The sequence below is a fragment of the Hippopotamus amphibius genome, chromosome 1 (genome assembly GCF_030028045.1).
Source record: "Hippopotamus amphibius kiboko isolate mHipAmp2 chromosome 1, mHipAmp2.hap2, whole genome shotgun sequence".
Taxonomy (NCBI): Eukaryota; Metazoa; Chordata; class Mammalia; order Artiodactyla; family Hippopotamidae; genus Hippopotamus; species Hippopotamus amphibius.
In genome coordinates, this window is record NC_080186.1 from 43,038,330 (window position 1) to 43,065,649 (window position 27,320).

At 36.0% G+C, this 27,320-nt stretch overlaps 1 protein-coding gene across 4 annotated transcripts in view; it reads left to right on the forward strand.

Annotated features, from left to right (window-relative positions):
• The window catches only part of OSBPL9 (oxysterol binding protein like 9), a 149,444-nt gene that overhangs the window by 83,658 nt on the left and 38,466 nt on the right, over positions 1-27,320 (forward strand). For 2 of the 4 annotated variants that reach the window (XM_057710594.1, XM_057710613.1), the window contains exons 5-9: positions 18,254-18,322; positions 23,194-23,289; positions 23,970-24,017; positions 25,001-25,030; positions 25,834-25,884. In XM_057710594.1, coding sequence (XP_057566577.1) covers positions 18,254-18,322; positions 23,194-23,289; positions 23,970-24,017; positions 25,001-25,030; positions 25,834-25,884 — 294 coding nt within the window. The remainder of the gene's footprint in view (positions 1-18,253; positions 18,323-23,193; positions 23,290-23,969; positions 24,018-25,000; positions 25,031-25,833; positions 25,885-27,320) is intronic. The other 2 variants (XM_057710605.1, XM_057710623.1) reach the window with 1 other exon arrangement.

Genomic DNA, 27,320 nt, shown 5'->3' on the forward strand with positions numbered 1-27,320 from the left:
AACCCTTTCAGATTCCTTATTTACCCTCATAAACTTTAGTACAGACTAACTGCTGAGAGGGTACCAAGCAAGGGATTGATTACTGGAATAAGACTTAGGATGTTATATGTAGGCTTTGCAGTATCTATCCTATATTATATAAGGTATTATGAATTATAGCAGCTTGTGTGGATATCATACAGGTGTAAAAATCAGTTTTATAAACTTGAGTAAAAGGGCCCATTAAAAAAAAAAAAAAAACTTTTGTAAGAAAAAAACCTCTTGAACTCCAGTGTTTAAAGTAAAATATCACAATGTTATGTAATATGGGCAAACATAAAGCTACCTTGTATAAACTTCTTGGGTTTAAAATCTTACAGAACCACTATACATCCAAATGAAAATTGCAAATTAAATACAAATAAAACATAAAGCAATAAAATCTAAATTAACATTAATTTAATGTGACGAATGATACTGCCTTGCTTAAAGTGTTTCACTACTTAGAACATAAATATGGTACTGTTAGGAGATAGATTCTTTTTAAGTTTGGCATGCATGCACTACTTTGTGGAATGTGATAACTATAATCTCACCACTTTTCTCTGTTCTGACTCCTGGGAAACCTTCATTTGCACAGCGCATGCCATGAGGTCTTTGGCTTTGACTTAACATGTATGTCATTTTCATGGTCAAAGCTCTTCTGCGCCAAGTAGTAATACTTGGAGCCAACTTGATTATAAACAAAAACATGGGTAATGAAGTAACTTGATAGCACTTGGATTTGAGGTTGTTACTGAGCTGATTTAGTATATGGTTATACCAATTTTTATAGGTTATCAAAAACTAAAACACAGAAGATTGGGATAGAGACTTTTTTAGATCCCAGTTTGAAAACCCTCATGTAGATGTTTGAGTAGTATAGACCTTTAAGTTTTTGGTTTTTATGCTTTAAATGAGTTGATATTTTAGAAAAATTTCATACTAAATTGTTTCTGTGATTATTCTTTGGACCAAGAAATTGGGCTGTACGTGTCATTGTCTGTATAAGTTTTTGTAGGCCACTGTAGATTGTATCTTAGATGGTTATCAAATTGGAATTTCATTGCTACTGACTTGTAATCTTATAATTTTTGCCCTTTCCTATTTGTTCACTATATATTGGCTTTGATCTCAAGCCGTTAGAGAGAAAGGACATAATACCTGTAAGAATATGACTGAGGGGAATAGGGAGGGCTGGTAAGAGCCTCACCAAAAATGCTATTGAATCTGTGAGTAAAACATCATTATATATAAAGGAGATGTGATAGAATTCAGATTGCAAATCATTGTTGAGGCCAGAAAAACAGTAGAACCATACTGAAGCCTTTTTTCAAAATTAGATACTTTGGTATGATAATTATATATCTGCTAAAGTTTTATTAGACAATTGCAAATTTAGCATTTAAGGTGCAGTTTAGGATACTAGTTAAGAAACTAGTCGTTAATATTAGGTTAGCTTGATTCTGCCCTCTTTTCTGTAATGGCTTATGTGTCTAATTGGATAACTAAGATTAATAGAAATCTTTTGAGTATTTTTCTTGAGAGGCTACTTCACTGAAGATTAGCTTTTTGAACATATATTTCAATTTCTCCTAATATTGACTACATAATACATAATAATAACTATCATTGTATTATTTCCCCAGGCCTCATTAGATATTTGTATCGTGTAGAAAAATAGATGTGTTTTGTTTTTCTCCCTTGAAGCCCTTTGTTTCCCAAAGGAAATGATTGCAATATAGATGTGTTACTTCTTCCATAGGTAAAATGGTATGAAGAAGTAGCCAGTTACTTGGGGTTCCTACAACAAAGAAAATTTCCACTAAGGATTGTTGCCAGTGTTGTTGCTATTACTGCAGGCAGACAAATTTTTAGCTCCTAAATGGGAATTTAGGATTCAAGAGTTCATTTTTAAAAATAAATTCTGTTGTAATAGTGGTGGCCCATCTATCTTGAACTCTTGGGAAACAACTAAAAACAAATGATCCAGTTTTATAGATGCTAAAGATTATTCCTTTAACTGCCAGAAATTTATTTTAACTGTGTTTTTATGGAAATCTTTTAGAACTTATATTTTTCCTGCCTTGTCTTTATAACATAAAGTTTAAAACTTAAAAAAAATAGTGCATGCTCAATTCAAAAAATATAGAAAAGTTATTTATTTGGTAAATATTTATCAGATATTTAATATGCACTATACTAGTTGTAGGGGATATAACTGTGAATAAATGACATATTGCCCTTGTCTTTACAGAGCTCAGTCTACTATAAAGAAGAAAATAAAAATCATGAGAATTGAATTTTATTTTTTTATTTTTATTTTTTTAATAAATTTATTTATTTTATTTTTAGCTGCATTGAGTCTTCGTTGCTGTGCACAGGCTTTCTCTATTTGCAGCGAGTGGGAGCTACTCTTCCTTGCGGTGCATGGGTTTCTCATTGTAGTAACTTCTCTTGTTGTAGAGCACGGGCTCTAGGTGCGTGGGCTTCAGTAGTTGTGGCATGTGGGCTCAGTAGTTGTGGCTCTCGGGCTCTAGAGCACAGGCTCAGTAGTTGTGGAACATGGGCTTAGTTGCTCCATGGCACGTGGGATCTTCCCGGACCAGGGATCGGATCTGTGTCCCCTGCATTGGCAGGCAGATTCTTAACCCCTGCATCACCAGGGAAGTCCCAGAATTGAATTTTTAAAAAACTGCAATAATGTCATAAGTAACTCATGCTTCCAAAAAAATTTTAGATGTGTAGAAGTATATAAAATAAAAGCAATAGTTTTTCCTACACCCTTTCTTTAGAGAAAAACATAGAGTTCCAGTTTGTTAACATCCTAATCCTAATGTAAAGTTAGTGTGCCTAAAAGCTGGAGCATTTAAAACGAAGAGTAATCACACAATACAAAGCTGTTTTATCCATCTTATGGCAAGGAGCTCTGTCCTTCTAACCAGTTTTGGCAACTCACGTGGTTTTAATGAAATCTGTAAGTTGTTTCAGAAGAAAGTTAAGTGGCCAGTGCAGAATTTAACTGTAAAAATTGGGGCAATAGCACCTTTCTCATATAATTTAAAAATTGAATGGTACTGAAAGGCTTATATAGGAAAACATCAGCCTTCTGCCTCTCTGCTTTCTCTGTTCTGCTTGTTAGACTACCATTTTCAACCTTTTAAGCTGTTTATACTGCTATTTTTGTAGCATAGTACCTGGCATTTCATTCATTCATTCAACATTTATTAAGCACCTAATACATTCCAATTGCTGTGTGAGGAGATGCTAAAGATGCAGTGATGAATAAGACTGTACACTATCATAGCCATTGTGGGTTGTATAGAGGGTATTGATGCCTAACCTTAAACCAAATATTCTTTTTTGTTTGATAATGCATTGAGAATTGTAAATAATTTACATAGAAACTTCTGGAACATGGTGGTCCTGATCACAAATTAGAGACTGCTTCTACTATATGCCAAGTGGTGTGTTTATTCCATCTAGCCAAATTTTCTATGTGAAAATTTATTGGCTGACTTTATTTTTTTTAATATTTATTTATTTATTCGGCTGCATCGGGTCTTTGCAGCATGCAGGACCTTCACTGTGGCATGTGGGATCTTTCATTTCAGTGCACAGGCTCTTAGTTATGGGGGGCGAGCTTCTCTCTAGTTGTGGTGTGTGGGCTCAGTAGTTGTGGCACTCAGGCTCTCTAGTTGTGGCACACAGGCTCTAGAGCTCGTGGGCTTAGTTGCCCCGCTTAGTTCCCCAACCAGGGGTCGAACCCATGTCCCCTGCATTAGACCACTGGACCACCAAGGAAGTCCCTCAGGCTGACTTTAATTATGAGACTTCTGGGTACTGGTCAGACAAAATAGTGGAGCTACATATCCAGCTTCCAAGGGTTGTCTTTTAATGTTGTCTGCTCCAGTCATTTGGCTTAAGTTGCTAGGCAAATGCCTAGGGAAACTATGATTTTTTTTTCCCCTAGTTTTCCTTCTTCTTTTCTTCAATTCCAATTAAAAGTATTTGTCATTTATCTCTAAAATGACATCAGACTAGAATGTGATTTATAGGTAAACATTACTGGACTCTCTAGCAGAAATAATATTTTTGAAAGTAGTACATAAATTCTGTGTAATTAAAATTCTCTTTTCATCTTAATAGCTATAGGTAAAGTTGGCCTATTTTTTTAAATTAATTAATTAATTTATTGGTTGCGTTGGGTCTTTGTTGCTGCACATGGGCTTTCTCCAGTTGCAGTGAGTCGGGGGCAGGAGGGCGGCTACTCTTCATTGTGGTGCGTGGGCTCCTCATTGTGGTGATTTCTCTTGTTGCGGAGCACAGGCTGTAAGGTGCACGGGCTCAATAGTTGTGGTTCACAGGCTCTAGAGTGTAGGCTCAATAGTTGTGGTGCATGGGCTTAGTTGCTCCACAGCATGTGAAATATTCCTGGAGCAGGGGTCGAACCCGTGTGCCCTGCATTGGCAGGAAGATTCTTAACAACTGTGGCACCTAGGAAGCCCCAAGTTGGCCTCTTTTTTTACTCAGTAGACTCCTATCATTTTAAAGATCCCCTCTCACCCTGAACCTTAGTGTTTTGATTTTTCTCAGATTGTGTTTTATACATTTTTTGGTGAGATGTACGAAGAGGGAAATTTAGAGCATTTTGTTTGTTTATTTTAAAGTTTTTCTTGTTTTGTATTTGTTTTTCAATTTTTTTCCTCCAGGTTTATTGAGGATAATTGACATATATCATTGTATAAGTTTAAGGTATACAACATGATGATTTTTTTATATTTATTAATTACTATATTCCATTCTTTACTTGAACAAAAAAAAATTAAGTATCAATTTAATTGCTTAGTATCTTTAGTTATATAGTTCAAAGATAAGTATTGAAGATCCCTTTGATACATGAGTTACAATCAGTTGTCATATATGACTTTAAGGCATTGGTCACTTAATTTTCTTCTAAAACAACTTGTAGATTTCCTAAAAACACTTACCTTGCCAAATTTGCTTAGAAGTCCTACAGTTTCTTGGGATAAAGTGGGTATGTTGCCTTGTATTGTTTAATTACTTTTCATTTTAAATGCTACATCTTTTGTGCACACTAACTTTACACTAGGATTAGGGAAGTGAGAATTATATGTCTGTAGCACAGTTATCTCTTACATGAAACTGTGAAAAGGTGGACTCCGGACTATAGCTATATTATTAAGAGTCTGTCATAGATTATATTCTCTATTGCCATTATACAGTCTTAACACTTAAGTCTATCAAAAGAAACCCTAATTATAATTGGTTCCACTAAATTTTTACGAGGACTTAACTATTTACACTACACTGTCAAAAATGGTAGTGCCCTAGATTTTGAAGCTGCTGACCCATGATGATGATGATGATACTTTGGTATGTACTGTTAAATACAAAGTCTTTTATGACCCCATGGGTCTTTCTGTCTTGTTAGGAAGTAAGAAAGAACACATGAAAAGCACATGAATGAACTGGTAAGCAGGAATTACATAAATTAGTATTATGTCTCTTATAGGGTCAAATAGTACAGTTTATAGACAGAATTAGAGATGTAGGCTTTTTTGCCCCTTGGTCTGGAGAACTATTTGATCAGCCAATATTAAATTAAGTCCTTTGAGCTACTCTGGCACAAAATTAAATGCTAGAAAAGCAGATATTAAAGGAAAAATTTAGAGGGCATTAGTGGAGGTTGTTAGACATTGACCTCATCCATTTGGCAAAATTAATGTATTTTCCTCCATCACTGCTTATAGTTTAATTGATGTTTATCATAGAATTGATTTTTATTTTTCAGACTCTGTTACCATAGGAAATTCATTATTGAACACCTAATATGTGCCATGCATCTGGCTCAATTCTGAGGCTATGATGAACAAAATCATGCTTCTTTATCTCTTAAAGTCTAGTGGTGAACATAAACATTAAATAAAGAATTATGCAGATAGATAGGAAACAGAGTCACAGTTGGCAGGATTGACTGCTTGAAGGGCACAAGGGAAATTTTGGGATAATGGAAATGTTCTGTGTCTTAATTGTGGTGGTGGCTACTTTGTGCATACATTTATCAAAATGCATTGAACTGTACATCTAAAATGCATGCATTTTATTATATATAAATAACTCAATAAATCTGTTTAAAAAGAATAACTCAAATACTTGTAAAATTATACAGTAAGTCCCCTATTTAAAAACCTTCAAGTTGAGAACTTTCAAAGATGTGAATGTGCGTTCCATCAGTGTCAGTCATGAGTGAAATTGCAGCTTGCCCTCCATCTCCTATTGCTGACGATCCTTCAGCTCTACCATCTCCCACCTCCCCTCCCTCCTCCAGTCAGTAGCTCTTCTTACCTGTTCACTTGATGTCAGCCCTTGTATGCCAGCTGCTGTACTTTTCAAGGTATTGTACTGTAAGATTAAAAATGGGTTTTTTTGTGTATGTTTTTTATGTATTATTTGTGTGAAAAGTATTATAAACTTATTACAGTATAGTACTATATAGCCAATTGTGTTAGTTGGGTACCTAGGCTAACTTTGTTGGGCTTACGAACAATTGGACTTACAAACGGGCTCTCGGAACGGAACTTGTTCATATGCAGGGGACTTACTATAGCTCTAATAAGTTTTATAAAGAGCATTGCATGGTGTATAAGAACATAAAATAGGAAGAATTCACATAGGCAGGGAGGAAATGATGATGATTAGAAGTAAATTAAGTGAAGGGTGGGGATTGGTTTCAAGGGGACAGGGTAAGAGACAGAAGTAACCACAGGGGCCATGTGCCAAGGCCCTGAGGTTAGAAGGTCCATGGCAAATTGAAGAAATCTAAAAAAGGCCATTGTGTGGAGTGCAGAAAATGAGGGAGTGGAAGGTGTAAAATGGAGTGAGGGGCAGGTAGGGCTAAATCTTACACACCATTGTTGAATACTGAGTTGTATCTTAAGCACAAAGGAAAGCAGTTGAAGTTCTTTAATGGGGTGGGCAGGGCAAGGCCTGGGTGAGGAGGGAGTAATGACTTTGGTTTTGGAAACCAACTACTGTGGCTATAGTGTTGAGGATGAATTGAAGGAGCTTTAAGAAGCAGGAATACTTTACTAAGGAGATTGTTGCAAGAGGCTGGGACCTGTAATTGAGTGGTGGTGATGGAAGGTGGTAGATAGAATTGAGATTGTATTCAGGAGGTAAAAATGGCAGAACATGGTGATGGGTTGAATGCAGAATGAGGAAGGTGTCAAGTTTCAGTTTCTGGTTTGCATATCTAGTGGAAGGTAGTGGTTTTCATTTACTGATACAGGGAGGACTGGAAGAAGACCAGGCTTTTCAGGAAGGGGATGGGGGAAGAAGAGAGTGCATTTGGTATTGGACATTTGAAAAAATTTACATAAAACAAACTGAAGGTATCTTTAATACAGTGTAGCAAGCATCTGTTGAGCCTTTTGTGCAATGTACGATGTGCTAGTTGTAAGGGCTACCAGTAGAGCTACAAAAACTAATTAGATGCTTAGGAGTTTAATACAATTACAGGTATGTAAATAACTATAAGGAAAAATAAGAGCAGAAGGCAGTTGTCCTCTAGATCAGTAAGGCAGTCATTTATTTATGTCTGTGATTTCCTGCATTTTGGATGGTTCTCTGTTGAGGTCCTCTAAGTCTGAACTTTTCATCTAATTTGAAGTTATGCTGTTTGGATTCCTGAAGCATCTTCACAAGCCACCTACATTCCTTATGGAGCTGTGGCACAACAGCAAGCCCAATGTTTCCCTGGATTAATAAAATAAAACAGGCACCCCTGCTTTTGTTTATTGATACAGTATCTCCTCCTCCCCTCACGCCCTCCCCCGCCTCTCGACACAGACAACCTTCCGGAAGTAAGCAAAAGCAGTTATCCAGATGAAACTCGGCTCCACAGCTGCCAAAATATTGGATGTGGAGCTAGAAGCGGGTGGGTGTAGGTGAAGCACGTTTACGTCTGTGACCGGGTCCTTCCCCAGTCGCCACCCTATGGGAATCTCCGGGGCTGCAGCTCTGAAGCCTCGAAGCCTAGCGGAGCTCCCTCGAGCCATGAGCTCCCTTTCCGAGGGGCGGCATTGGCGGGGCGGGACGGCCGCGTGTCCCGAGGCACAGGTCCCGACGCGGGAGCAGGCCCGGGCCCCGAGGTAAGCCCTGGGCTCCGCGAGGAGTCGGCCGGGAGAGTCTGGGCTGACGGTGCGACGGCCGGGAACCCAGGGACCAGGGGACGGCCGCCCGCTGCAGCCGGGCCCTTCTCTCATGCAAAATTGACCTAACCGCCAATCGTCGGCCACTCACCTCCTTTACAGCAGGTGACCCATGGCCAATCGCCAGGGGTCTCTTTGCCAGGAGGCGGCAGGGCCAGCCAATCGGGGCGGCCCCTGGGCCGGGGCGGGGCGGGGCGGCGGGGCGGGGGGTGAGCGGCTGTCCGGGGGACCGGCTGAACCTGACCAGACGGACTACACGGCAGCCCGGTGATCCGGAGGAATCGGGAGAGGAGGGGGTGCTTGGAAGCGGCCCTCGGCTCCCTGCCCTGGAGGCGCAGAGGGCGGGGGCCTTGGCTAATGGCTTTCTTGCTGGCCACTTGCGGAGTGAGTAGACCCGGAGGGTCTGGGAGAGGGGCCGGCTCCCACACCTGAGTCCCCAGGGACCCTGCTGCTTGCCCGGGCCGTGGGCGCGAATGTCGTTCTCTCCCTGCCTCCTTCCCGCCGCCCCCTGGGGTGAGTAGGACGACGTGGCCGCCCGAGCCCTCTCTTCCCTGGGACTCTCCTCACTTCCTCCGCCCAGATGGTTGGAGGCAGAGGTTAGGGGCCTTCCGTACCACCGAGCGGTCATTCGCCACCAAACCAGTCTGGAAAGAATCGCTTACCCTTTTTCGATTCATTTTTGTGGAACTCTGTTTTCCTTTCGAAAGCTATCTCAAGAGACTAAACAAAAGAGTTAAACTTTCTCTTAATGTGAAAGCTTAATTTTGACCAGTTGTCCATTAATAGAATTTCCAGTTGCGGGCCAAACATTTTCTGTTGTTTTCTTTTTGGCTCTGTGTTCTTGCCTGGCCCAGTATTTCTGTGTGTAATAATTATGGGTGCTATTATTTGTGAGTTTATGTGTGGAGAGGGGGAGGGAGGTGGTTTCATGATTTCTTGGTAGCTTGTGCAAAAATAGTGAAAACTTTGGAATAGCAATATGGGATTCACGTAAAAACTGGAGGGAAAGATTTAGGTTCTCAGTAAGCGTGATTATGGAAAGTTGAATATAAGCAATAGACCAGGAAGCATGTTTGAACTGTGCATTTTTTGCTGCATTCCTACTATATTTAACAAATATTTTTGTTATGAAAGAGTGAGAGATGTGTTAATCAAGAAAACTTTTTTGCTAATTTGAAGCAACATTTGGCTTTGCTTGTTGATTAAACCGTTTACTTTTAGCTGTATTCAGGAAATCAAAACCAAATCAAGTAATTATTTCTCCTAGTTTTGAGTGGAGGAGGTGGGAGAGATCTTAGAATAGTAGTTGTAGTTTTAAGAGTTTTTGTAGTGAACTTTAAGTTGGAAATTCTCCTCTCCTGTTGAGTCATCTCTCAGAACATCGCCTTTATTGAACTGTTTGTGATAAAGCCCTTTAATGAATAGTGTTAACATCTCTCATTTAAAATTTAAAAAAAATTTCACTTTTTGTGTACCCCAGCAATTTAAATTAAAATACCATATTACCTTTCCTAGCTCAGGGAAGATAAAAACCACTAAAAATCAGACTCTTAGTCTGGAGAGCTTAAATGGGAAATTAGAAAGATAACAGAGAAACTGAATCTGTTTTCAAAGTGTCCTGAGTTTGGTTTTGACAGAGATAACATTTTACTTGAAACGCTCCTCAATAAATACTAGGTGGCAATGACTATTGGTCACAGCCATTTCGATATTTTCAAAGGTTTTTTTTTTTCCTTTTAGTGTGGAAAGATTGGGTTCGGTAATAACCTAACCTCTGAGCCATCCCCAGTTGATAAGTTTGGTTCAGCTAGTAAAGAGCGTTGTGATACAACCATATTCTGCTGATTGGAAAATCAAGCAGTTGCCATAGTTTGCAGTCTATTGCTTGAAAAAGAGGTTATCATGCTTTTATTCTAAAAAGGAAATTCTAAGATGTCACCTGGGGTGTATTGAGTTCTTTCAGTATCTAAACTTTATAGTGTTGAGTAAGAACTGAGGTTTATGGGGATTCTATAGAAAAAGACAGTTTTTATGGATACTATAATGTACTTGGCCTAAAATTATATTTAGGAAGATTTTCCAATAAAGGTTTGACAAAAGATTATGTTTGAAAGAATAGTTCTTAGGCTGAAAATATGTTTAAGCCAAGTACCTCTCCCTAAATATTTTAATTAATTGAAGTTCCACCACACACAGGCAGTTAGTCATTTAAAGGCATTTTCCATCTCCCTTATTTTCCGTGTCTGGTCATCAGATCCTGTTAAATTTGCCTTAGTAATGTCTCTTGGATTTGGCCTCTTTTTTTCCACATGATAATGCTTTAATTCAAGCCCTCATCATCTCTCACCTAGACTTTTGCAAAACCTAACTAGTCTCCCTGTCATTAGACTCCCTCTACCCATCCTCTTTATCCTCAGTCAGATTCCACTGAGTCACTGCTGTGCTTAAAAGTCTGTTTTGACCCCCCTCGCCAAAGCCCGGCTGCTGGGAATGTTCTTTAAGGCCTTCACAACCTGGTCCTAATTTATTGCCCTTGAGTATGGATGCACCTGCAGGAGCCCTACCCAAGGCATCTACTCTAGCACTGTGAACTGTTAACCATTTGAAACATGGCATAGCCTCTCATAGCTCTTTGTCCAGTCACAGCCTTTCTTCTTGGTTAGAATTATAATTGCTTAGAATTCAATCCAGTGATATATCGCCACTTCTTCCTTTGACATACAGTTTGTATGTTACTTTTTCTTTGATGTCTTCCTTCCTTCAGGCAGAGCAAGTTAGAATTGCCATTGTCCTTCATGTGCTACTACAGCACTTTGTTCATACTTCTATGCTATAAATTTTTGTGCACATATCTGATTCTTGGATTAGACTTTAACCTCCTTTATATCCCTAGGGCCCTTGTCCCTAATCCAGTGCTTGACACATTGTGGGTGCTTAGTGGATCCTCGTTAAATGATCAAAATATGTGACTTAATCATGTCCCATTAATTTTGTGCAAACCTGTGGCTCATTGTGCTGGAACTGAGTTGATCCCTGTGAGTTAGAAATGTTTCCTAAATCACCAAGCTGCCCCTGTTGCTGCCACACCTGAGAGACAGGACTGGAGAAAATGATTAGAAATGGTGTTATAAACGGTAAGAGGATTTTCAGGCAAACTCCTCCCCCAACCTATATGACCTCTAGTATAGTTGAAAGAATACTAGTAGCAGTACCAGTACAAATTGGTTCTCTAGTAGTGAGTAACATAGGAAAGAGAGCATGTTGTTGGCTAGAGAAGTCAGGGAGATTGCTTGGAATGGGGTGAAGTCTGATCTCATTCAAGAAGATTAGGTAATGATTAATTATATTTGCTATTATCTGTATTGTCCTTAAAAGTGTCCTTTGAAGACACCTTTAGTACCTGGCACATAACAGATATTCAGTGAATATTTGTGTTACGAAGGAATGGTAATGGTTGCTCTGTGTTTGGGGGCGGGGGAGATACTCATAGTCCTTTCCACATTGGAGTTCATTTATTTCTGGAAACATCTTTAAGAACTTTGCTTCTTTGCTATATTGACTTGAGCAGCTAATTTTGTTTTTTCTGAAATGTGCCACTTCATCCAAGTTATTCCTGTTACTTGGTTGTTTCTTTGCATTCTCTGCATTCCAGAGCATGTTTTTAAATCTGGTTGTATTAATCTTCCTCACTGAGTTTCAAGGTTACACTAAATTTTTGCTTGTGTTTTAACATTTTTTTGCCCTACGGTGGAGGACCTGGCTGCAGTTAGCACCTGTAAGTTCTCATTGTCTTTATTTAAATGAAATTAATTTTTTTCAAAAGCGAGTAAGTGGACCCTAGGTTTTTCCAGTATGGTGAGGTATTTACTTACCTGGTGAATATGGCTGTTTACCAGGAGATATTGGCTTCACAGAATCTTAGAACTGGAAGGAATCTTAAAGTTTTAATTCAGCTTCTACCTGTTTTTTATAATGGAGAAAACAGTTTCAGAGAAGCCAAGTGACTTGCCCGAGGTCACACAGTTAGAGACTAGAATAACTAGGACTACAGCCTGTGATTCTTGCTCCTTTATTAGCTCCAGAGAGAACTGGGGTGCTGCTCTGATGTCTCTGTTCATTCACTGCTATCTCACTCTCCAAGTTCCAGTAATTTTTCCAGTTCAAGCACTAATTTTGGTTTCCTTTCAGATTCAGCACCTGGATCTGAAAAATATCATCTTACATACTTCTCCAAGAGAATATTGCTTCTTATTTGGATTCCTTGTGCTTTCCAGTCTCTCTTTGTGCTTATACTACTTCCTGAGTGTGGGAAGGTGGCTTTTCTGGTTATTCTCCAATTTTCTGCCAATTCATTCTCTGCCCCTCTCCATACTCTCTGCTCCAGGAGACCTTTACATGCTATGTCATCTGGAGTTCTTTATCCTTTGGCGTCTAGTAGGGTTTAGCCAGTGGGAGGACAGAAGAAAGAAAGGAAGAAAAGAGAGAACCTTTGAGGTATTTATTCCTCTTGCTCTTTTTCTGCTTTGATGCATTTGTAGCAGTGGCTGTGTCCTACAACTAGAGTGTCTTTGGAGCCTACTCAGAGGTACATTGCTTCCCTCCTTGTTCCTTCAGGCTTGGGGGTGGTGAGGCTTCCTGCTGTTCCTAATTCCTGGGTACCTCAGCATCCCTTGTTAGTTTCCTTAACCCTGACCTCATTTCTCTAGTCACTTCGTTAAAGAGAAGTTCAAACATCCCATTTGATTATGATGTTTCCCGCCCTTGCCCACTACTGTTAATAATTTTCCCCTCCCCGTCTCTGTCAGAATCCTACACTCTAAAATGCTACCTCTGTGAAACTTTTCTCATCCCCTTAACTTTCTCCTTTGAATCTCTTAGTATCTTTCTCATAACACTTAATTTACCATGCTTGAATTAGCTATTTGTAGACAGATGTTTATCTCCTACTACATGTTTGAAACTCTTAGGGTGTGATCTATATCTGCTTCATCTTGGCATGTCCAAAGCATCCAGCGCAATATCATAGTCATAAAAAACACCCAGTGAATAAATCATTACTGTAACGCTGAATTCTAAGCCCAGAGTAGTATGTATAAAACTGTGCTTATGAGACTTGGCGTGAGAGAATGAGTTTTTAGAAGTTTGTTTCAGTTGTTCACCTGGTCTTGCCTGGGTGGTACAAGTGTCTTTCCTCCTGTTCAGTTTCTCTTTTCTTAAAACTTTCAATTAGCCTTAAAAATTTTCAGTATCCATATTTGTAAGAGAATAAATCACTAAGAATAATTAAATGTTATTTATGATTTTTTTCATGAGTACTCTGGTTTATAATCTGCAAGAACTTCTTTGTTTTTTTTAAAATTTATTTATTTTATTGGCTGTGATGGGTCTTTTTTTTTTTTTTTTTTTTTTTTTTTTGCTGTGCTCAGGCTTTCTTTAGTTGCGGTGAGTGGGGGCTACTCTTCGTTGTGGTGTGCGGGCTCCTCATTGCTGTGGCTTCTCTTGTTGCGGAGCTCGGGCTCTAGGCGCGTGGGCTTCAGTAGTTGCAGCACATGGGCTCAATAGTTGTGGCTAACGGGCTCTAAAGCGCAGGCTCAATAGTTGTGGCACATGGGCTTAGGTGCTCCACGGCATGTGAGATCTTCCTGGAGCAGGGATCGAACCTGTGTCCCCTGCATTGGCAGGCGGATTCTCAACCACTGCGCCACCTAGGAAGCCCCTCTTTGATTGTTTTTTATGTTTAAATCCTAACACGGAGATACATTTCAGAATGTCTTCATTCATTCATTTACAAAAATTTTATGGCACATTTGCTACAAACCAAGCACCAGCCTGGGGGAGATAGTAGAGAACAAAAAGTCCTGTCCTATTGGGCATGTATTCTCATCATATTTTAGACCATTCTGTTAGATTTCTGACAACAATTAGGGTAATCAGGATAAATCAATTCTGTATTGCACTTTTAACAGCCGTAGCAAAAACAACCTGTTCCCTTCTGTTTCATGTTCACCGGCAGCTAAAATCATACAAAAACTTCTTCGGCATGTATAATTTTTAAGGGATAAATACCAAGCCAGTTATAGAATCTGTTCTTCCCAGTTCAAGGTTGTTGTTTTTGTTCTCTTTTGTTTGGTCTTTTTGTGTGAGAAATAAGCCATTTAGTACTGATTGTCTATTGGCAGGACTCGTTTATCATTTAACTTCCCTTGGGTGTTTCATTTTCAGTTTGTTATATTTTGCTATACAGGGAGACCCAGTTTTGTTAGAGGAGTATATTGGGTTTTGTTTGTGAAAACATTTCATAATCAAATTTTCAACAAGTAGTATGAATATGAGAATTCTGCAGTTATTTCACAACTTGAACTATTAAAACATTCAGTTTAAGAATTCATGTGTTTAATGTGATTTTTTTCCCTCATTATATGTAGAGCAGATTTCCAGGAAACTCTAAAACTTCTGTTTTTGGTGGACACTTGAAAATAGAGTTTTTGGTTTCCAAAATGCTGTGAAGCTGAATGACAGGCAGTAATCTGAAGTTGGGAAGGGGAAGAATGTATTTTTTGCATCCCCTCTAGTGAGCAGCTCAGAGCTTATTTAAGATTCTGGAATGACTTAACCTATGACTTTTAATTTTAAAAATGATAGTCGTCTGTAGCCTGACCAACTAGTGTGTGAAAAGAAAAGCTTTGGCTGATTGCCAACACCACGTGGTCAAACTGTGCTTTGTTAAGGGGAGTCATGTAGTAGGTGTTTTTGTTTTTTATGAATTTCCTTTCTTGAACATTGACTCATGACCATGGAATTGGCAGGAAGGATGTGGGGAAAAAATCAGGTATTCTGCTTTGTTTTACTGGCCATTTTTCTTCTCAGCATTTATTCCAGTATAGTGTTGATTGCTAATTTTTAAGTGTGTTTTTTTTTTTGCTTTTTTTCTTTTCTTTTCTTTTCTTTTCTTTTCTTTTCTTTTCTTTTCTTTTCTTGCTAATTTGTACTTTATCTGTAAATAATGTTATAAATTTTTTATGCTGTATTTTATTTTGCTTGGAAAGGTGTATCTGAGCGGCTTCAGCATTGCCAAAATTACTCTCTCAAGACATTTTAAGATTTGGTAGGTAATTTTAAAATAATAATGCTGATGATTTTGCAAGCTAAAACAGTTACAAAATTTTTGAAACATTTTATAACCCGCAAGTTTCTGAGTACTTTTTACATAAAGTTTTTGAAGTTAAATAGATACTTATTTTAAAAAATCAGACATCAGGAATGTATAAAGTAAAAATTAAGATTCCCCGCCTCAAATGCCCCTCTTTCTCAATCCCACTCCTTAAGAATAACATCTATATCTCATTGTTTTGTTTCATGTGTTTTATTTTAGTGGGAGGAGTGGGGATGTGTGTGTGTGCGCGCGCGCGCCGCGGGCATGTGTATGAATAAAATAACTTTTCAAAAATGTAACTTCTTTATTATTCATGTCTCTATCTAGAATAAGGTAAGCAGTCAGCCAGTATTAATTGACTTGAATTCTGATGTCTATTTTATTTTTGTAATTTGCTTTCTACGTTCAGAGCCTGTAAACTCGTATTTCATTTTAGATTTTTTAAGTAATTTGCTGCATTCTGAAATCTTGAGGCAATCATATATGCCTTCCAGACTTTTATATCTCTGAAGTGCTGGTTATAACCTTTATAGAGAGGGAGAACATATAATTTATTGTCCAAACTGGGGCACTTTGAGAGTGAAGGAGGCTGCTAATAATTTTGTTGAGACAACAGGCATAAACAGGGACAAACAAACTAGGATAATGGTCACTGTTTATAAACTTCAGGTTTTTGTTTGTTTTATTTAATTTTGGCAATAACTTTTAATATGACTTTATTGAATAAATTGGAAGAGTCATTTGGAAAGACAAGCTATCAGTGCTTTAAATAGAGGAAAACGGTACAAATCCCAGACCTTTCTTGTGCAGTTGTTTGAGTAACCAAATCACTTTGTGGAATCAATATTAGTGTTTTGTTCTGTAAGTCAAAAGGTTACATAACAGTGTCAGTATTAGCTGAAGAGTAAGCAGTTGTGCTAAGAATTATGATAAAGCTAAGGAATTTTGGCATGGGTGTCTGTACCTGATTTCTGTTTGACAAAGCAACTCTTTATTGTCCCAAGTAAAAGAGCAATTCAGATTTATTTTTCTAAGAGAAGCTATTTTCTTTGTAAATTTAAAGATAAAAATGATTTTATTTTTTGAAGAACTAATGTATCTTCAAGAATCAGATTATTTTATGGAAAAAGGGGGCTTTCTTTATATTGTTTGACTCCTTGTTACCAAGGTAGTACTTGAGTACAGGTTACCTTTTGTGGTTCAGGCACAATACCCTATCTCATAGGGAATTTTGTTTCTGATCTGTTTTCCAGGACTGTGTTTTATCACTTGTTTTGTCTATTCCTCATACCTTTTTTACTACTATTATCTATTTTCTTCAGAGTTCATCAGCTTACTGTTTATATTTCTTTTTTAAAGGAATGTTAAATACAGTTTAACTTTTGTTTGTATCCTTTTCTTCATTATATTTCTCTGTTAAAATTGCATGTTTTGTGTATTACCTAGTTGTTAATTCATTTTGTTTTTAATCTATCAAATATTCATCGAGGACCTTTTCTGTATGTTAGGCACTAGTTTAGGGCCTTGGATACAGTGGTGAATCCTGGTTATTTTCAATTCCATTTTGTGGAGAGGAAATAGAACACCCACCATTGTGTTACTTTATGTATATTCATTCATTTCATCTATCCAACAACCTTGAGTGGTTTATTATTTTGTCCATCCCTGGATAAGAAAATGGAGGTAGAGAAAGTAACTTGGCCAGATCATGTAGGTAATTGGTTAAGGACTCGCAGATTCAGGATTTAAAAGTAGATCAGTCTGACCTTTGAAGCTTGTGTTCATTTTTAGTACACCAAGCTCCTTCAGGCATTTTTTTAGATTAAATTTTAGTCTCTTATGCCATGAATTCTTTTCAAATATCGTTGTGATTTAATAGAAAGGTGTAATGGATTTGAAATTAAAGGGCTGGGTTGAAATCTCAATTAAAAAAAAAAAAGAACCCCAGCTGGATGATTTGGGTAAGCACTTATGAAATAAGGTTAATATCTATCTACCTTATTATGTTATAATAATGAAATAAATAAGATAAAGTATCTTGCAGATGACCTAATACTCTGAAAAAAAATTACTATATTGTACGTCCCTGGTGAATCCATGGTGTTAGAACTGTTCATTTAGAACTATGGAAAAAGGCATTCTTGGGGGTACCTAGCTGTTGTTGATAAGAGAGCTATAGCTACTATGTCGATAAACAAGAACCTAATTTGGAGCCTTAGATTATCAGGACATTGACTTAGATGGAAAATACCTTCCTGAAATTACATTGGAGGAAAGAGTTTAATAATAGACTCAATTTTATGGACATTTTTGAATTGATAATCTTTACTCCAGATGAATTGGTAGTTGAGTATTCTTTAGGGTTAAAAACGGGGGAAATTCTTACTCTCAGAACTTCTCTATATCTCTAAATTCTGTTTTCCTTTAGCTGAAGTGGGTAAACCACAGCGACAGCCGATTATAAATGTTTCCAAATTTTCAGTAATCCAAGGAAATCACAGATTAGTAAAGCCCACATAAAATCATGGTCTTGCTAATATTTCTGGTTTCTTTAATATACTTTTTTCATCATTAAAGCAACTTTTGAGTCATTTGGTAAGGAGACAAAATGGTGTCATTTCTCAAGGAACTTAATTTGCTAATAAATTTCTAAGGAACAGAGAAGCCATTAATTTGGCATAATGTCTATTTGTTTACTTTTTAACTTGCCACTTACTTGCTGCTCATGTACCTACTTTTCCTCTGTATAGTCACAGATGTTTCTCTTATTATTCCTTTAATTAATTAATGATGTCAGACGCACAGCATAGTAACTTTCTATTCTCTCTTTTCCTTACTTTTATGGAAGATCAGTACCACACTTGCTTTTTTCCAGTCTTCTGGTATCTCTCCAGTTCTTGAATTTTCAAAAATAATTGTAAGTGATTCAATTGTAAGTATGCCCTATACTTCTTTCATTGGATGAAAGCATATCTGTGATGTATGTCATCTCAAATTGCTAATTGTGAACATAAACTTTCCAAATACTCTTATATTTTAATCAAAACAAGATTTCTGCAAAGTTTTTATTATTTTATTTATAGGGTGTGTATTTTGCTAATTTTAAAAAATCACCTACTTTTGTCTGGATTTATGCCATTTATTTTTTCATTAGGAGTCTTTTCTTTGGTGTTTTTCCTTTGTTAAATTTTTAAGCTGCTATTCCCTTTTACAGTTCTACTAGTGATAACTTATTTTGTTTTCTTGTTAGTGTGAACTTTTCCATGAGACTTACGTGGAATAATTTCTGTATTTCTCTTTTCATAGCATATTTTTATTATATACTATTTTGCCTGTATAAGAGAAAGCACTGAGTGTAGGGCACTTAGTCCTTTAAGTTTTTGCCATGAAATAAGATTTGATATGCAAATAATTACTCATTTGTGAATTTCTTTTTACAGCCATAGCCCTTCCTGTTCTGCATTATTCTTCTCAGTTCCTTAAATTACTCATAACTTTCTTATTTCCTGATTCTGACCTCAAGAAGACCTTAAACTACCTTTTCCCACTTTTACCTCCACTATTCATGACTCTTCCTCTGTTAGCAGGAATTACTTTAAAAGCTTTTACTCCTTGCCTCAAAAATTGCCTCTTGCACTGTTTACTAAGTGTCTCTCCAAAGCAGCTGCATATGAAGTATAATTCGTATATATTTCAGAAAGTATTAGACATCCCTTTTAATACTTTTCTTTTTAATGGTAGTGAAGTGTTCGGTTATGTGTATGTATAAAGTATAAATAGTGTTTAATGTCCCAATTAAATTATTAGTAGAAATTTTTAAAATTTTGCTAACATTTGTTAGCTTTGAAGTACCTTCTGAGAAAAGTGATGCTGTTCAACAGAAGTATTAGAAAGATAGTAGGAAGTACTTATATATAGTTTTGAAGCAGTTTAATATTCTTCTTTCATTCTAGATATTATTTTTGAAATTCCCCTTATATTGGGCCAGATGTCTGTCTCTATATATACATATACATATATATTTTTTTAATCTGGATACATAGATCTTGGTTGATACAGAATTATGTATCACTCTTCTTGACTTTATATATATACTTTAGCTTTCTTTAATTATTAAGTTACTCTTGAAAACTAGAGACTTTTGTTTTTTAGCATATTCACCACGTAAGTGGGGTTTTTTTCTTTATGTCGATTTCCAATTTTATGGTTAGATTTAGGTTTAATTTCTACTGAATTTCTTTTAGTTTTACTTCTTTTACATCACAGACCATTTGGTCTCTATTTCTCTGTCATAGTTCTGTTTATTTTAAACTTTAAATGAATTTATACAGAAATCATCAAGTTCGAACTGTGGCTCATCAGTATAGTAAATGAGGGAGCCGCAACCTCTTTGACTCGGATTGCCAAACTGCAGCGTAACCACTTCAGCTACTACTGAAGGACAAAAGAGAAGGAGAGAAAGATGTGAGAAGGGGAGTGAAGGAGTAGAAAAATGGAAGGAGAGAGAGAGCAGAAAGACGGGAAATGTAGGGAGATGTGGTCGTGGAGAAGACTGATATCATGGCATCAGCAGTTGCCAGAAGCTGTAGTCAGTGCAACAGACAGTCACTCAACAATGAGCTAGCCTGGAATTGAGGAGGGGGTGGTGTTATGGTGCTGAATGAATGGCAATTCCTGCCCTCATGGAGTTTATACTCCTTCAGAGAAGTCAGTCAATATCATAATCAATTTAATTATGAAAAAATGTGATGTGTTAGATAAAAAGGCAAGTACAGAGTACTAGAATGTACATCTTCTTGACTCCCAACCTGCTTGTTGTCGAGCTAAGATGTCATTGTAAGAAGTATGAAGTCACACTGTCTTAAAGGGTCTGCCTGTTCTGAGTTCTTTTCAAAGGAAGACAGACCACTCTCAACATGATATAGGACTATATTTTATTTTTATGACCTGTTTTAAAACAAAACTCCATTAAAAGGGATATGAATAAGTGTAGTCAGATATGAGTAAGTGGTAGTGCCTTGTATATTAAATGTTGAATGGAAAGAGGAATAGTTATGACTTTAAAGGGATTTTATGAAATAGTTTGTTAGGGGGTAATGAATTCCCTTTCTCTTGAGATACTCAAGCAAAGACTAGATGAGTTTCAAGGACGTTATAAAAGTAACATCTATGAGTGGGAGGTTGAATTAAGTGGCTTTGATTCTATGCAGTGAGTCACAATATGTATTGAAAACTTATATTTTCTTCTAGTGCATTATTCTTACAAGATTTGAGAATGTTTAATTACTATCAATTGCTTGTCCACAGTAATAATAAATGTGTACATGTTATTTTATTGGTTGAAGATGGGGAAACTATATATGTAGATTTTATTTTAAAGTATACCAAACATTTATGGATTACTGTGCAAGGGAGTTTTAGGCCATTTCTGGTATTTTAAGCTAATAACTTGTTACAAACCTCCCATTATATATTACATAAAGAAAAACGGATTGTTGAGTAGATCTTTGACTTGGATGTTATGATATTTGGTGTTTTAAGAGTAAAGTAACATTGTGGAAGACTATCTAGGGCGAGGCCGGTCTGAGAAGAGCCAAGGTGAGGTTCACATGATTATAGCAACATCAAAGAGTTGTTTTTAAAGACTTAATTTAGACTTAATTTCAGATATCAGTAATTTAAATCTAATTTTTTCTATTTATTTATTGCGGGATTTTTAATCGGATAGTGATTTGTTCAGAAGGATATGTTAATTAGATTTTTATAGTGGTAGTTCTAAATAGATTCAGAAGAGAGAAAATTCTTGAAGATCACTTTTTCTCATTTAGATCCTTCACCTTTCCACTCATTTATGAATATGCCATTGACATTTTTAATATTTAGCAAGAACAATGTATTTAGCTCATTTTAACTGAGTTTTATAGTTAAATTATTGATAATTATGTTATATTGCCCTGTGAAACAAAACATAAAGCCAAGCAGTCCTTCCAATTTTCCTGTGGTATATTTACATTGAAACAAATCACTCCCTACTTTCTTAGTACAGTACTGTAGTATCTCTGAAATGTGATGGATTTATCTTTTCTTTTCCACGTGTTTTATTATCGTACTCTACATAGTAAATGTTTCTGAAAGGACATCTTTGGAGTTATCTTTAAAAATGAGGATATAAATATATTTCGATTTTACATATATTGCTTATTATGATCTTTCTTTCTTAAACTTTGTTTTTACATGACATCTCTCATTGGAAAGGGGTTTTTCAATACTCATTTCAAGCAGTTTCTTAACGTGTATGTAAAAAAAAAGGAGGCATTTTATTGCTTTTGAATTTGAAAAAGAAAATGCATTACAAGATTAGTTGTTTTTCCCATGGTCTTAATAGGACTTAGGTTTTTAATGCTTTGATTAGGAATTTGAATTTTAGTTTGGGAAGAACAGCAATAGTATTAGTAGTAATTGGTAGTAATTATAGTCTTTAATAGAGGTCATAGCTGCCATGTTAATAATAGTAGGGAGCGAATGCCTGTATTTGGCAGGTAAGAAAATAGCTTAAAGAGACACAGTATCTTGTTAGTGGCTGAGCTGCAATTAGAAACCAGGTTTGCCAACCCATTGTTGTTTCCATAATACTATACTGTCTCAATCTGATGTTAGAGATCATGGCTGTGAAAGTGCTTTAATAATGGTAAAGTACTGGCCAAAATGAGGTGTTGGTTTAATATAAAACGAACTCTGGCCTCAGTTGACTAAAATGGGGTATGTGAAATGATCAGCATATTTTGGCAAAAGGCAGGAAAGATAAAATACTTGAAAGTCAAGTATGATGTGTTGAAGCACTGTTTCGCCCATTTAGCACAGAAGTTTGTGCTTGGGTTGGGATTGTAACATTAGTGGTTCCTGACCCTTATTTCCCTGTTTAACTGCATGACTTCTGGGCATGCAGATATGGCAAGATGGTAGCCCTGTTCGATCTCAGACTATTTTGTCTTTTATACCCAAGATTGATATTTTTCAGTCAAAGATGATTAAGAACTCAAAACTTTCATTTAAGTTAAAACATAGGAATCCCGTGCTTTTGGAGCTTAAAATTTTTAGTGTGCAAAAAGTAGGACATGCAAATGCTGGACTGTTAAACTGAGAAATAAGTGGGCCCTCTAAATAAACAAACATTTACACCGTGTCTGGAGTGTAGTGTTCATGCCAAGGGTGAAAATGAGTAGGGAACTTAAGACAGAGATGCTGTCACTTTCACTTAGGGAGGGCCCTCTTAGAGGAAGGGAGAATTTTGAGTTTTCTTCCCTTTTTTTTTTTAAATAAGGGAGGAGGAAGAAAACATCCGCACTAATGGGGTAGCTCAGGGAACAGGAGAACTAAATAGGGAGAATATGAAATTGAGATTAAGGGACCTGGAGGATTGAACTGAACAAAAAGTAGGAGGAAAATAGTAGGTAATCTAGGTTGTTTTGTTTATGTTCCTTTAGCTAAATTACTGTTGCTCTGGAGCCCGTTATGAGGCTTTTGGGAGAGAAAAAAATGATTCTGAAAAAGCAGGGTAAATCCTAACTTGAACAACAGCACATGTAATTGATGAGCAGGGAGTAGTGCTAGATGCTCATGAAGGAGATTGATGTACCACTATTCTTGGAGAATTTAGATAATTTAAATAGACCTATTGTTTATGTACTATTTTTAATTTAGAAAAGTGAAATTTCATGTATGAAGGGTGAGGTATCTTTTGTACTATTAGACATTGCTGGGATTTATTGCAATTCTTTCTCCCTCTAGGGTTTGGATTCAGGATTTGTTCCTAGTGTCCAAGACTTTGATAAGAAACTTACAGAGGCTGATGCTTACCTACAAATCTTGATAGAACAGTTAAAGGTATGGCATTCGATTATACATTGAATTGCTATAAAGTACTAAATGTTGCTGAACTTGATTTTGAGTAAAAACAGTTACTTGATGTTACTTTATAACCCTTACTGGTTCTTCAGTAATTTTTAAAGCTAACCTAAACATAATTAGAAGAAAATAAGACAAGATTAGATTCATATTTTGTTTAAAAGTTGTGTGAAACTGCTAAATTTTAAGTGGCTCAGTTTCTAAAGCCTTTTTCCATTTTGGGGGAGTTGAGGGGTTAGGAGAGTTTACTTCTCTACTTCCTTTTTCATTACTAAAATTGTCTCCTTCAATTCCCACTTCAAAATTAATTACAAGCAAAGATCCTGGAAAGAAAAAGAAATGTCAATAAACTTGGATGACAAGGCAGAAAAAACTTAGCTTTGAATTGATATTTTAAGTTCTTAAATTCATATGTTTTCTTTTGTTTGTATTTTCTACCAGAGTAATCGATCTTGACTGTTTACAGTAATTCAGTAGTTTGACTTGATAACAATGCCTTGAAAAAATACATTATCTTGTATTTTAGTAAACATTAATTATACATTTAATACATGTATAAATCATCGCTGGAAGAAATAAGTTCGCTTTTCTTTGCTTAGTAAATGTGTACAATGTAGTAAAGTGGCTTGATACTGTAATCATTTTTTTTAATCCTATAGCTTTTTGATGACAAACTTCAAAACTGCAAAGATGATGAACAAAGGAAGGTAACTTCTGTAACCATGATTTTCTCTTTAAAATGTTTGAAACCAGGAGCCTTTTGGAGAAGTAATAGAAGGACCTCAGTGTTTTGACTACTGTAATAGTACTGTTGACCTGTTATGATAGTATGCCATATAGATTTCAGGGGGCGTTTTCTGGTGAATTTCTGGTATGGTTTCATAATTGAACAAAAGAGTAACACAGAAAATTTTATTATGATACCCTTTTTGTAAGTACCACCTTCCTAGGAATAAATTCTTTCTCTTCAAGTATTGTATGTTGAAGATAGAAAGTTATTAAATTTACATGTGGTCACTTCAGATATTAATAAAGCAACCGGCAAATTTTTCAGAATAAACCAGAAGCCACAGATGAGGAAAGAAAATGAGTGTTGCTTTAATTATAGTTCCTCCCTTTGGGTTTCTGACAGACACTTTGTAGTTTGAATATTGTTTTTTTTTCTTCAGTTAACATTTTTCTTCTCCTTGACTAGATTTCCTGATGCAGCATCATTTATTTATTTTGTATTTCTGTTAACCATAGCCTTGAATTTGGCTCTTTTACATTTGGTAATAGTACTAACTCCTGTTTAGCTCATGAGTTAGTTTTGGAATTTAGTCTCATGTGACCTTTAAACCGCTTTGCAAAGTTTAAGGTGATTGTAAAATAAGCATTTTAAAATCACATAGTGAATCCTATAGAAAAGACAGAAAATTGCTTTCAGGTAAGGAATGAAGATGTTTTGTATTATTCTTACAAATCTTGAATCACATGAATTTTATTTGAGGATGTAATCCATTAAATATCTGAATTTTATATTTAAATGTTTGATTTAAATTAAAAAGTATAAGTGAAAGCACTCCCCCATCTGCCTGAACTCAGAGTAATGAGTACATTTTGTTAAAATTGTTTAAATGACTAACCAGTAAAAAACAACGATACCTCTTTGTACTTCTGGTAATTTCTGTCTAAACATTATTTTTCACAGAAAATTGAAACTCTCAAAGAGACAACAAATGTAAGTTATGTGTTTGATAAAGTCTGGCTTTGGGTTAGAAAAGTGCTTTAGCTGTTTTTATTTTAAGCTGCTACTATTAATAAGAGCAATTGAGATTTTAATTCTTATTAATTTTTACAAGAGTGTTTAAGAATTATATTATTTTCTAAAGGAATTTAAGTGAATAGAATAATCCCTTTAATTGAATTGACTTCGTATGCCGTTTTATCTGTTTCTGGTCTTGTCTGAGATCTTTGGATAAAATTTTCATCCATGCACAATGTATATTCTCTTTTTTTTTTATAATTAAATATATTGTAATTCGAGTTTTCTGATGTACTGGCCTTTTGACATTATATAATAGGCTACTAATAAGATTTGTATTTTGATAGAGGCATTTTAAAAACAAACGTAGTATTCCGGGTTCACCAATATTTTGGTAGGATCCTTTACTCTCCATAATTCCACGAAAGTCTTGAATAGGTGTTTTAGGAAACTGCGTTGGGATTGCCTGCTGTTGGTCTAAGAATTTGGAAGTTAATCAGATTCACATCACTTTCTGTTTGAAGTGTTGAAAGACCCTTTAGATGTTATTCAGTATAAATTAACAGTTTTTTGGCATTTCCAAACAATTCATAGAATTGCTGATGATAATTGCATTTGACACTATCAGCATATCAGAAACCACTGGAAATCCAGAGAGGGTATTTCTTATGTAGAATAGACTTAAACCCTGTATATTTGAACTGATTTTTATATTTTAAACTTTAACATTGTATGGCCATTTGGGGCAAGATCCTAAAATCAGTGTTTTGTTTTCATAGAGCATGGTAGAATCAATTAAACACTGCATTGTGTTGCTGCAGATCGCTAAAGTAAGTAAATTTTATTTTTGATTACTTTCATTTAACAGGATTTAAATATAATGTCATTTTTCTCTAATAGCCAGAGTACTCAGTCCTGAAATATATATTACTACTTACCTTTCTACAGTAATTTTAAGTTATGTTTTGGGGTTCCTAGTACTATTGAAAAACCATTGTGTTTAGATTGTTACCTTTCCAGCCTGTGCTTGTTTTTGATAAGGTCATTTGTGATGGTGGCTGGGAAGGAGAGGCTCACTTTTGAATGACTCACCCTTTCCATTGCCAGTACTTGAAACAGGGACATATTTTGCAAAACTTTTCACAAAAAAGTTTTTCTTAGGAAAAAAGGAATTAAATTTTAGCAGAGTTGTTTTTTTCATCCATAATGAAGAGTATAATAGAGGTGTTTTTTTAAAATTGTTTTTTACATATTTTTTTCTAGTACTGAAATAGTACATTAATAAACCACTGCTTTAATTACTGTTCCTTATTCATGGAATAAAAATATATTTTGGATTGTGGTTGGTTAACAATTTCATGGATATTGCCTGCTTTTCTGAAAAATTTTGGTGTATTCAACCTAAATATATACTTGATTGCATGATATTTTGAGAAACAAGAATTTTAGTGTTTGAAAATAAGTATTAAAATTTTTTTTTTCCATTGACTGTACCTCAGTATATCTAGCCAGTGGCTAGGAGCAGGTAGGCAGCTAATTCAGCAACCAATTGTGGAAGTGATGTTTGAGTTTTTAATTATTTGGCCTATTTTACTTATTTAGTTGCATATATTTGTTTGCCTAATAATAGACACTATCTTCCTAGCATCGTTAACAACATAATAGTATAGAAAAATGCATTTGTGCTTAGATAGTATGGATGCTCAGCTCATAAGTTTAGGGGTAAGGGGAATTATCATTTTGTTTTGAAATCAGATTCAGTATTAAAGTGTCAGAACTTAAGGGCTTATGTTCATTTCTAGGTATTTTTTACCACTATGCCTGCCTTCCTATGTTTGTGTCTAAATTTTTCCATCTATTTTTGTGGATCAGAATATATTCTAAAGCTTAAGAAGGGAGTGTAGGGTTGGAGGCATAAAAGGGGTAAGGTCTTTTTTTTGGTTTTCTTTATTGGGAAATTATGTGGGTGGGTTGGGGGCACCTACAGGTACCCCAAAGCTTATATATACAGATAACCAGTAAACTACATTAAGCCCAGGGTGAGTAGATAGGTATTTTAGGGATTTAACAGTGCCTCTCTAGAAGATTGAGGACGTAGAAGAGCTGATAGTGTTTAGGCCAATTTGGATCATCTCTACAAATCATTCAGGGCTTTAGATAGTTGTAAAATAGAGCAGCCTCACCTCTTTCAGTAGCTCACTATTTAGCCACCTAACAAGAACATTTTTGATGTTCTGTCTTTGGAATGAGTTACAATTCATGTTAC